Source organism: Pseudophryne corroboree, chromosome 9, assembly GCF_028390025.1.
Source record: "Pseudophryne corroboree isolate aPseCor3 chromosome 9, aPseCor3.hap2, whole genome shotgun sequence".
Lineage (NCBI taxonomy): Eukaryota > Metazoa > Chordata > Amphibia > Anura > Myobatrachidae > Pseudophryne > Pseudophryne corroboree.
Genome location: NC_086452.1, coordinates 254,724,258 through 254,736,451, shown reverse-complemented (window position 1 = coordinate 254,736,451; position 12,194 = coordinate 254,724,258). Strand labels below are relative to the sequence as shown.

The 12,194-nt window shown below is 46.7% G+C and overlaps 1 protein-coding gene across 1 annotated transcript in view; it reads left to right on the top strand.

The window, feature by feature from the left end:
* The window catches only part of TPR (translocated promoter region, nuclear basket protein), a 605,901-nt gene that overhangs the window by 511,630 nt on the left and 82,077 nt on the right, over positions 1–12,194 (top strand). The window contains exon 43 of the mRNA XM_063940231.1: positions 1,945–2,123. Coding sequence (XP_063796301.1) covers positions 1,945–2,123 — 179 coding nt within the window. The remainder of the gene's footprint in view (positions 1–1,944; positions 2,124–12,194) is intronic.

The window sequence follows — 12,194 nt, the reverse complement described above, 5'->3', positions numbered from 1 at the left end:
CGGTCTTCGGAGCAAGGACAAGGGATCCTCAAGCAGCGTTCGTGTACGCACTGGCAATTCCGTGGAACTTTCGGCTGCCATACGTGTTCCCTCCAGTGTCACTCCTGCCCAGAGTAATAAGGAAGTTCAATCAAGAAGGAGGAATCCTACTTCTGATCGCTCCAGCGTGGCGCAGACGGCATTGGTTCTTAGACCTTCAGGGTCTCTCGATAGAGCGTACCCTTCTACTACCGCAGCACCCAGATCTCCTCGTTCAGGACCCCTGTGTATATCAGGATTTATCCCAATTGGCTTTGACTGCGTGGCTCTTGAAGCTTCCGTCTTAAGGGCCAAAAGATTTTCTGAGGCGGTCATTCAAGCCATGTTGAAGGCCCGGAAACCGGCTACTGCTCTGATTTATCATAGGGTCTGGAATTCTTACTTTGCTTGGTGCACCACTAACAATTATGACGCTTACAAGTTTAGTGCGGCCAAACTTTTGGCCTTTCTACAACAAGGCCTGTACTTGGGCCTTCGTCTGGCCTCCATCAAGGTTCATATTTCTGCCTTGTTGGTTTGGTTTCAGAGAAAATTTGCGACCTTACCTTATGTGTATACGTTCACTCAGGGTATGTTAGAGATTCAACCTCCTTATGTCCCGCCGGTGGCTCCTTGGGACTTGTCGGTGGTTCTGGAGGCGTTGCAAGAGTCTCCGTTTGAGCCTCTTGAATCTGCAGACCTTAAGTGGCTTTCTCTTAAGGTATTTCTGCTGGCTATTGCCTCTGCTAGATGGGTGTCTGATTTGGGTGCCTTGTCTTGTAGGTCACCATATCTGATTTTTCACCGTGATCGGGCGGTTCTTAGAACACGTCCCGGGTATTTACCTAAGGTGGTGTCGTCTTTCCACCTTCATCAGGAGATTGTGGTTCCGGCCTTTGCCTCTCCTGATTTGTCTTCCAAAGAGCGGTCTTTGGATGTGGTACGGACTCTCCGTATCTATGTGAAGAGAACTGCCTCCATTAGGAAGTCTGATTCTCTTTTTGTACTGTTTGGTTTTCACAAACGTGGCTGACCTGCTAACAAGCAGACTTTGGCCAGATGGATTAGAATGGTGATTGCACATGCTTATGTACAGGCTGGCCTTCCAGCTCCTGCTACCATCAAAGCCCATTCTACTCGGTCTGTTGGACCTTCTTGGGCAGCCCGCCGTGGTGCGACCCTTGAACAATTGTGCAAGGCGGCTACGTGGTCTTCAGTGAACACGTTCATAAGGTTCTATGCCTTCGATACTTCCGCCTCCCAGGATGCTTACTTTGGACGCCGGGTTCTTGTGCCCGCTACAGTGCGTCCCCTCCCATAAGGAACTGCTTTAGGACATCCCCGATGTTATTCCTTGTGGAGTCCAGTGTACCCCGCAGCAGAAAACGAGATTTATGGTAAGAACTTACCGTTGTTAAATCTTTCTGCGAGGTACACTGGGCTCCATAAGGCGCCCACCCTGACTCACTTTGCATCTTTGGGTTGGTATGGCATTAGCCGCTGACACCCTCTCCTGTTGGGGGAGAGTGGTGTATGTGGCTACTAACGGTTGTTGTCTCTTTTACCTGCTACTGCATTGGGCTGGTTAACAAAATTGAGCTCCTGTGCACAGAGGCGGGGTGTTATAGGAGGCGGCGCTATGCATCTTGGGAAGAAGGTCAAAGCTTTGAGCCTGTTGGTGCCTCTGATCAAGATCCTACTCTACACCTCGATGTTATTCCTTGTGGAGCCCAGTGTTCCTTGCAGAAAGAGATTTAACAATGGTAAGTTCTTACGGTAAATCTCATTTTCGTATATTTTCATATATACCAATTATTCCGGAAGAACCTTTTTGTATTTTTGTATTTTTTACAATTGAAAGTACATTTTAGAACTTAAATATTTAATTTGCTGAAGTGAGTTTTCTTGATCTATACATTTCTATAGGTGAAGCTGGTGCAGGAACTACAGAATCCACACTTCCACAAGAAGCAAGGGAACAGCCATCGTCTGCTTCTGACAGACCAGGACCTCGTCCCCCACATTCACCTCGTAGACCACCACATCCTCTGCCTCCTCGTTTGACAATTCATGCTCCACCTCAAGAGCTTGGACCCCCAGCTCAGGTGCCAGTGAATTTCTTTTTGTAATATTGGAAATTTCTTTCTGTAACACCCTATGCATTTTAATATCGAACATCAAAATTTGAAATGTGTTCAACAAATCTAGCAGAGTAGATTCTAAATGATATAATTTATAATCCTGTGTGTATTTTATATAGTTAGGTCCATAGGAATGCTTTCATAGGCTTCTGAAAAAGGCAAATATTCATAACTGTGCATTTAACGGTTGCACATTTCCAAGGATATCAATGCTTTTAAAAACTATACAGAAACTATAAACTTGCAAGTGTTAGGAAGTAATGTAGTGTTTTGCTAGGAAGCTTGCGAAGGCCAAGATTCATGATCCATGTTGCTTTTTCTAGTTTGATTTTCTCCGATCCTGCTTTTAGTGGTTACACTACTGTAGCCCCTCCTGACCCATGTTACTGGGACTGAGCTTTGCTGTAATTCTTATACCCACCCCCTACAGTGAAGAGCTCTGTTTCGCTTAATACTTATTTGATTACCTACACTGAATCTTAGAATAAAAACTTATTCTTGGTCACAAATGCTTGACCATATTCAGGTGTTCTCTAATCCAAACCCTTGGACCACCATTTAAGTGATGATACTCCAGTACTTTCTCTGAGGCATGACAGATTTTGTTTGAACTCAGAAATTAGGAAGTTTTATGGTTTCTTTGAATTTAGAGATGGACAAGGTGATTACTGGAGAGGTGTAGACATCTGACAGTAAGCCTCATTGGTTTGGGCGTCTCAATTTATGACCAGGAGCCAAACCAAGCCATTTAGGGGCCGTGAATTCCCATGTTAATTTTTTTTAAACATGTCTTCTTAGTTGGTAGGACAAGTAATTTTGAACAAATATCCAATTTCATATGCATTATATATTTTTGCAATATTTGTAGTCACATAAAAATGATTTTTAGTTAACAAGACTGAAAAGACATTTGGTCAATGATAATGAATCTTATAAAATTTCTGCTTTAACCAGGTAGTGGTATAATAAATCCCCATGAGACAATGAAGGGCATATATGTAATATCACTATAAAATAGTAGTCTTATATGAATCCCTGGATAACAGTAATTTCATTATAGCTGCAGATCCAGTCTCTGAATAGGCCAGGCAGTCCCATTTCAAAATCTTATTAAAGAGTTTGGCCGTACCCACTTTCCTATATACAGTAGGTCCAGTAATCACACAGTATGACTGCCAGAGTAGAGTCCTTCCCAGTAGCAATAGGTAACTATTGTCCCTTAAATGCGTAACAGTATGAGCCGTTTTAGACAGATGATTGTGGATCTGGGACATGGGTCTTCAACCTGCGGTCCTCCAGCTTGCCCTGTCTCAGTTTTAGCATACCTTAATACCAAAACTGGCAGTGCATGCTGGGATTTGTAGTTTCACAGAAGCTGAAGGGCCACTGGTTGAAGACCCATGACCTAGGATATATACTCATATCCTGTATGTAGTTATCTTGAAGAACCTTATTCTCCAATACATAAATTCCCAGAATTATTATTCTTATTACTCCTGCCCATATTATGCAATTTCATTTAACAGCATCCTTTACTTGAAATGTCACAGGCCCAACTATCCTTACAGTGAAAACACCTATTTCTTCTAGTCAGCGCCTTGGTAATGGAATGTTACAAATGTATTGTTAAAATATGTATATATTGGTTTGTGCTGTATTTAGACTTGTCTTTGTAGCTGTAAATAAAATGGCAAATAAAAGAATTTTAGCCAGTTTTGGAGACAGATTAATAATGTGAATAAAGAGCTAATCACTGGACTTGTTCCTTCTGAAACACTGAGATGAGGGCATATTGGGCAAAAGCTTTCCAAACGCCAGCATTGTGTATGTCTGCAACACAACTGTGTGCCTTTTTAGGGTGTAGGTTAATGAACTGTACTAAACTTTATTGAAATCACATTTTAATACTCATAATGCTATGCTTTTTGAAAATGGGGTTGATTATTTACATACCAGTTTATTAACCTAAAAATTCCCTGAGCATTAACATTCTGTATTGGGCACAAAATAAATACTTTTTAAACAATGATTAAGATCTAAATATGAGCTTGTGTCTGATTTTGTTTGTATATTAAATTTATAATAATTGGCTCTGGCCACACCTTTTGTATGCGCTGTTTAGACCTCAGACTGTTTTAATTGCGGTCTCTATTCATATAAATACAGTATCTTAACTTCCACCAGGGTGTCCACAAGGTGATAACTGTAGACCAGTGGTTCTTAACCTCGGTCCTCAAGTACCCCCAACAGTTCATGTTTTCCAGGTCTCCTCACAGGATTGCAAGTGAAATAATTTGCTCCACCTGTGGGTCTTTTATAATGGGTCGGTGAGTAATGAATAAACATGTTCAACTGCTAGGTGACCTGGAAAACACAAACCATTGGGGGTACTTGAGGACCGAAGTTGAGAACCACTGCTGTAAACTATACATCCTTAGGTCTTTGTTTCCTCCACTGAAGAATGTAATTTATTTTAGCTGCACAATCTGCTAGCTGTGGGCAAATATTTAAGTTTCATTACTTTGGGTTTAGTGTCTTAGTGGGGATAAAGGCACAGTATGGGTCGTAATCACTGCTTTGCACTTGAAGGAGGGTGGTAAAGATTATAGTAAGAGCATTTGGTGGGGTGTTTTTGAATGGCAATTGATTTTCCCCAAAAGTAAAGCCACCCAGTGTGTGCAGATAGGCTAAGGGGTATATTCAATTCCTGTCGGATCCTTTCCGACAGAAAGGATCCGACAAGTCAGTGTTCAATGCCTCGGCCAAACTCGACAGGTTTTGGTCGTTCCGACAATGGCAACCCGACTTTTCTAAAAGTCTGATTGACATTGTCGGAAACGGGGCTAAAACCTGTCGAGTTTGGCAGCGCTTCTGACAAGATACGTGGATTCCGACATGTCGGGAATTCCTGACTTGTCGGGAAAAAAAGAGCCGGCATTGAATAGGTCAGAACCCCTTCCGACCTAAAACAGTTGGAAAGTGTCGTCTTTCCGACAAGACGGCAGTTTCCGACAGGAATTGAATATACCCCTTATGCCACTCTCACAGGAAGCATTGATTTGATCCGTTTGGGACATTGTAGCCTGATAAGTAGGTTTTATCATCAATCCATCTGGGGGACCCTGCGAGTGTATGGAGTTTGGCACAGACCTATCAAAAGAACTAACTCATCCCCCTCTGACCCCTCCCATCAACCCTCTGGTCACCGGAGAAAACCCTCAGTTTCTCTTACGTTCTAGAGGATGCTGGGGTCCACATTAGTTCCATGGGGTATAGACTGGTCCACTAGGAGCCATTGGCACTTTAAGAGTTTCAGAGTGTGGGCTGACTCTATGCCCCTTCTACCAGACTCTGTTTGGAAAATGTGCCCAGGGGAGCCAGTCGCAGCTAGGAGAGCTCTCCAGAGTTTCTCTAGTATAGTTGTTTTTTAGAGTTTATTATTTTACAGGGAGGCTGCTGGTAACAGCCTCCCTGCTACCTGGGACTAAGGTGGGGAGTAGTGTCCGCCCTGCGGGGTCTGAGCCACTATCTCCGCTGGCAGGACACTGAGCTCCTGAGGGGATCAAACGTTCCCCGCCACAGGGGTTCGCTCCCCCCTGGCAGCATACCGCCACCCCCTTACAGAGCCAGAAGATCAGTGGCGAGTTAGTCACCGGCCCCCCTGGCAAGCGGGGAGCCGATGTGAAGATGGCGGCAACAGGGTATGGAGCGCAGTACTAACTGCGCTCCGGGGCACAGCGGTACATATTGTGGCGCTGTGAGGGGCACTCTGAGCCAGCGCCTACACCCTACACTGACCTCCAAGCCTATCAGGGTCCCAGAATCGCTGCCAGTTTAATTCCTCAGGCCAGTATAATCTCCAGAAGAGCGGGAAGACCGCGCCATTAAGGGGCGGAGCTTCTCAGAGCAGACCCAGCAGCGTTCAGCGCCATTTTCCTGCCTGCAGGAGCGCTGTTAGTGAGAGCTGTCCCTCCAATTCAACTCCAGCTATCTCTTACGGTACCAGGGGGTTGTAGAAGGGGGGGAGGCTGTGTACAAACTGTATAACCTGTTAAGTGCACAGTCTCCCTATACCTTGAAAGCGCAGTGTGTGGGTTGGCTCCAATCTCTGTCTCTCTCTTGCCATTCTTGGTGGTGAAACGCTCTCTGTCCTCCCGTGTGTGTGTGTGTGTGTGTGTGTGTGTGTGTGTGTGTGTGTGTGTGTGTGTGTGTGTAGTGTCTGTGTTCTCCATTAAGCTATGTCCAGGGACTCTGTGTCATATGCTGCAGAGGATATGTCCCCTCAGGATGATCCCATTCCATGTAATCAGGATTGCACTGTTTTAGCGTAGATACCAGCAAGGGAGCCTGAATGGTTATCCTCTATCAAATCTATGCTTTCTCAAATTTCTACTAGGGTTGCGCTGAATGAATCTGCAACTCAGGTTTTACAGAACTCTATGGCATTTTGGTCCGGTTCTGTTACCTCAGGGTCCTCCACTGTAGGGTCCCACAAACGTGCTCTTGCCCAGATTATGCAAGATAACCCGGATACCAATTCTGACATGGCAGACGGTGATGGGGGATGTGCTGAGGGGGGCCGCATCTCTTGCAAAAGGGGTTCAGTTGATGATGGAGGCTATTAGAGATGTGTTGAATATTGCTGACAAAACACCTGAGCAGTTTGAGGAGGCTTACTTCACTGACAATAAGAAAGCCTCGATATTCTTCCCTGCGTCCAAAAAATTAAATGCTATACAGATGGAGCCACATTTATCTTGACTTCTCTGCTGCGCCTAAGCACCCCATGGTTTATTAGCATAAGCCCTTCATCTATTGTTCTCAGCTGCAATACAATACAGACAGAACAATACATCAGGGGATTAAGTCTGACTGTCCTGGCTCAAATAATCCTTTTAAAAGCCAAGATAAAGATGGCTCCATCTGTATTTGAGAAAGCATGGTAAAACCCGGAGAAAAAATTCCAGATCCCTAGAAGGGTTCTGATTGCTTTCACCTTCCCTGAGGAGGATAGGAAAAAATGGGATAACCCACCCGTAGTGGACGCGTCTGTATCCAGACTCTCAAAAAAGGTGGTTTTACCTGTTCCAGGATCTACCACCTTAAAGGAGCCGGCTGATCGCAAAATTGATACTACGCTCAAATCCATATACACTGCTTCAGGGGCGATACTACTTCCCACTATTGTCTGTGCTTGGATTTCCAAAGCTATAGTAAAGTGGTCAGGCACGTTACTTGGATTTGGATACAATGGATAAAAGTGATGTTGAATTGTTTTTAACATTCAGGATTCTGCAGGATTTATGGTATAATCCATGAAAGACCTGGGTTCCATGGCTGCAGGGATATCTTCCATGTCTGTCTCGGCTCGTAGGGGACTTTGGCTCCGCCAGTGATCTGCCGACGCGGAATCCAGGAGAGGTGTGGAGACCCTACCCTACACAGGTCAGGCTCTCTTTGGGGAAGCGTTGGATGCGTGGGTTTCCATGAATACAGAGGGCAGCTGCACCTGCTACGAAGAAATCCTTTTCTTCAGCTGCATCACAGCCCCTTTCGGACTGCCAAAGCAAGAAAGACCAAGCCGTTCGACGCCTTCTTTCGAGGAGGTCGGACAAGATCCAAGAAACCTGCTGCTGCGGGTTCCCAGGAACAGAAACCTACTTCAAGTACGCCAAAGTCCTCAGCATGACGGTGGACAGCGCGGCCTGGAGGTGGGGCTGGTGGGGGCGAGACTCAGGCATTTCAGTCACGTCTAGGTGTCGTCCGGCCTGGATCCCTGGGTGCAAGATATTGTGTACCAGGGATACTGCTTGGAATTTCAAGATCTCCCTCCTCACCGTTTCTTCAAATCAGGCTTGCCAGCTTTGCTGGCAGACAGGGCTATCCTACAGGAAGCCATCCAAAAGTTGGTGAAGGCACAGGTTATTGTTCCAGTTCCACCCCATATGCAAAACAAAAGTTACTATTCGAACCTTTTCATGGTACCGAAACCGGATGGTTCGGTCAGACCCATTCTGAATTTAAAATCGCTGAGCCCCTTCCTGAGAGAGTTCAAGTTCAAAATGGAGTCTCTGAGATCAGTGATATCAGGTCTGGAGGAGGGGGAATTCCTGGTATCCCTGGATATCAAGGATGCGTACCTCCACATTCCGATTTGGCCGCCGCATCAAGCTTATCTCCAATGCGCACTGTTGGACTGTCATTTTCAATTCCAGGTCCTGCCATTCGGCCTCTCCACCGCACCGTGGGTATTCACCAAGGTGATGGCGGAAATGATGGTTCTCCGCAGACATGAGGTGAACATAATCCCATATCTGGACGATCTGCTGATAAAGGCATCATCCAAGGAGAAGCTGTTAGTCCATTGTTCTCATGACCTATCTACTCAGGGAACATGGTTGGATCTTGAATCTTCCAAAATCACATTTGGAACCAACCAGGAGGTTGTCCTTTCTGGGAATGATCCTCGACACGGAAGTGCAGAGGGTGTTTCTTCCAGAGGAAAAAGCTTTGGTGATGCAAACAATGGTCCGGGATGTCCTGAAGCCGGCCCGGGTGTCGGTTCATCAGTGCATTCGCCTTCTGGGGAATATGGTGGCCTCTTACGAGGCTCTACAGTACGGGAGGTTTCATGCTCTGTCCTTCCAACTGGATCTCCTGGACAAGTGCTCGGGATCCCATCTACACATGCACCAGGGAATACGTCTGTCGCCAAAGGCCAGGATTTCACTCCTCTGGTGCTTACAATTGCCTCACCTTCTGGAGGACCGCAGGTTCGGGATTCAGGACTGGATCCTTCTAACCACGGATGCAAGTCTCCGGGGCTGGAGCGCATTCACTCAAGGGAAAACCTTCCAAGGAAGGTGGTCAAGTCTGGAAGCCGGCCTACCGATAAAGATTCTGGAACTAAGAGCCGTCTACAACGGTCTTCTCCAAGCGGCCCATCTTCTGAAAAATCGGGCCATTCAAGTGCAGTCGGACAATGTAACGACAGTGGCTTACATAAACCAACAGGGCAGAACGAAGAGCTAGGCTGCAATGTCAGAGGTAACAAGAATCATCCTCTGGGTTAAAAAACACACGTTGGTGCTGTCAGCAATCCGGGAGTAGACAACTGGGAAGCGGACCTCCTCAGCAGACACGATCTCCATCCGGGGGAGTGAGATCTCCATCTGGAGGTGTTCAAGGAGGTAACAGATCTTTGGGGCGTACCCCAAATCGTCATGATGGCCTCTCGTCTCAACAAGAAGCTTTGGCGATATTGTTCCAGGTCGAGGGACCGGCAAGCAGTGGCGGTGGACGCCCTAGTGACTCTGTGGGTGTTCCAGTCAGTGTACGTGTTTCCATCCCTCCCACTCATTCCAAGAGTGCTAAAGCTCATAAGGAGAACAAGGGTTCAAGCGATCCTCATTGCTCCAGACTGGCCAAGAAGGTCTTGGTACGCGGATCTTCTGGATCTACTGCTAGAAGAGCCGAGGGGTGACGTCTAAACATTACCATCGTGTTTGGAAAAAATATGTATCTTGGTGAGTCCAAGAAGTTTCCTACGGTGGAGTTTCAACTTGGACGGTTTCTCCTCTTCCTGCAATAAGGTGTGGATATGGGCCTGAGGTTAGGATCCGTAAAGGTCCAGATTTCGGCCCTATCCATTTTCTTCCAGAAACAGTTGGCTGCCCTCCCTGAGGTTCAGACCTTTTTGAGGGGCGTTCTGCACATCCAACCTCCCTTTGTACAGCCTACGGCGCCTTGGGATCTTAACGTGGTGTTGCAGTTCCTCCAGTCTAACTGGTTTGAGCCTCTACAGGAGGTTGAGGTCAAGTTTCTCACGTGGAAGGCTGTCACTTTGTTGGCCTTAGTTTCTGCTAGACGTTTGTCATGTAAAAGCCCTTACTTGATCTTCCATGAAGATAGTGCTGAGCTCCGGACACGTCAGCAGTTTTCTTCCGAAGGTTGTGTCTGCATTTCATATCAACCAACATATTGTGGTGCCAGTTGCGACTGACTTCTTAATTTCATCAAAGTCCTTAGATGTGGTTAGTGCTCTAAAAATCTATGTGAGGAGGACTGCTCGTCGCAGAAAATCAGACTGTTTGTCCTGTATGATCCCAAGAAAATTGGGTGTCCTGCTTCTAAGCAGACGATTTCTCGCTGGATCAGGTTCACTATCCAGCATGCGTATTCTACGACAGGCTTGCCGTGTCCTACGTCTGTTATGGCCCACTCTACTCATAAGGCGATTTCTTCCTGGGCGGCTGCCCGGAGTGTCTCGGCTTTACAGCTCTTCCGAGCGGCTACTTGGTCGGGGTCGAACACGTTTGCAAAGTTCTACAAGTTCAGTACTTTGGCCTCTGAGAACCTACAGTTTGGTCGGTCAGTTCTGCAGGAGCCTCCGCGCTCTCCCTCCCGTTTTGGGAGCTTTGGTACATCCCCATGGTACTAATGTGGACCCCAGCATCCTCTAGGACGTAAGAGAAAATAGGTTTTTAATTACCTACAGGTAAATCCTTTTCTCGTAGTCCGTAGAGGAGGCTGGGTTCCCGCCCAGCGCTTCATTTTCCTGCAGTGGTTATCTGGTTCAATACAACTTTGGTTTTTAGTTACGTACTGCATTGTTACTTGGTAAGTAATGTTTCAGCAGTTGCTGAGTTTCAAGCTGGTTAGCTTGTTTTGCCTTGTATGTGTGAGCTGGTGTGAATCTCACCACTTTGTGTTAAATCCTTCTCTCGAAGATGTCCGTCTCCTCGGGCACAGTTTCTAGACGGAGTCTGTTTGGAGGGGCATAGAGGGAGGAGCCAGCCCACTCTCTCAAACTCTTAAAGTGCCAGTGGCTCCTAGTGGACCCGTCAATACCCCATGGTACTAATGTGGACCCCAGCATCCTCTACAGACTACGAGGAAAGTGTTTACCGGTAGGTAATTAAAATCCTATTTTCAGTTTTGTGCCTTGGAGTGCAGGCACAGTTTTTTGTTTGTCAGCTTTTAGCTAGGTTTTTTTTTTCTTATTTTGATGTTAGTCCTATGCTTAGTCCCCGAGTACAGGCGACAAGCATACAGGGAGTGAGGTTATTTAGAAAAGGGCCTGTGAAGCCAGTTTCTCACACCATTTGTCCTCTGGAGAGTCACTGGGACTCTCCCTCCAGACACAGCGCTGAGGAGGCGTATAAGGTCAGGTAAGACAACCCAATGGTGTTGGACTAGGACCACTTTACTATTATTTCCTGTGTGCCGTACAGCACAAATATCCTGATGGCTGCTTGTATGGCTGTGTTAACAGCTGCCGTTATAGCAGTGGGGGGAGAGCCATGGACGGGACTTTTAGAGCGCCAATACCACAATAGCCTCCACTGTTTCTCCCAGTGATGTAGCCACCGCAGGGACAAAGTGGCAGGCGGGGCTCAGGACAGGGGTTGCGTACCTCCCTCCTACCCTCTACACGTCTCTGTTACTGCTCTCCGGTGCACAACAGAGTTGGACAGTGTAGCGCCGCCCACTGGAATCTGTGTGGGAGCGCTGGGAGAGTTTGGCGCCATTTAAGCTAGCTGCTTTCCGGACTAAGGATGGTTGCAGCACGCTGGGGGATGCTCTGAGGAGGTTTTGCTGGCTCACACTACACAGGTGGGGCTCACAGCATGTATTACATGGATATATCAGTAGTCTGCATCAGCCCTTCTCTCTCCTTTTATTAACTCTTACGGTTACTCTATTTTTTACCATGGCCAGTAAGCCAGAGAAATCCGCTAAGGGGAAAAGCAGGCTCAGTTGTATATTTTACCTGTTCACAGTGTGGAACCAAGCTTTCTAAAGGTAGCCCTGCTTGCTCGGAGGCACCAATTGTGGAGCGACCGAGAGGTTCTGCGGACCAGTCGGTGCCTCAGTGGGCCAGGAACATGGCGGACACCATAGTAGATCTGCTTCAGTCCTTGTCAAGCTCTGCCTTAGCGTAGTCTTCTGAGGAACCTCCTTGGGCTAGAAATATGGGAAAATGCCTCTCCGATTTAGCACAGTCTTTAACAAAATAGTGGCATCTACGGGTAA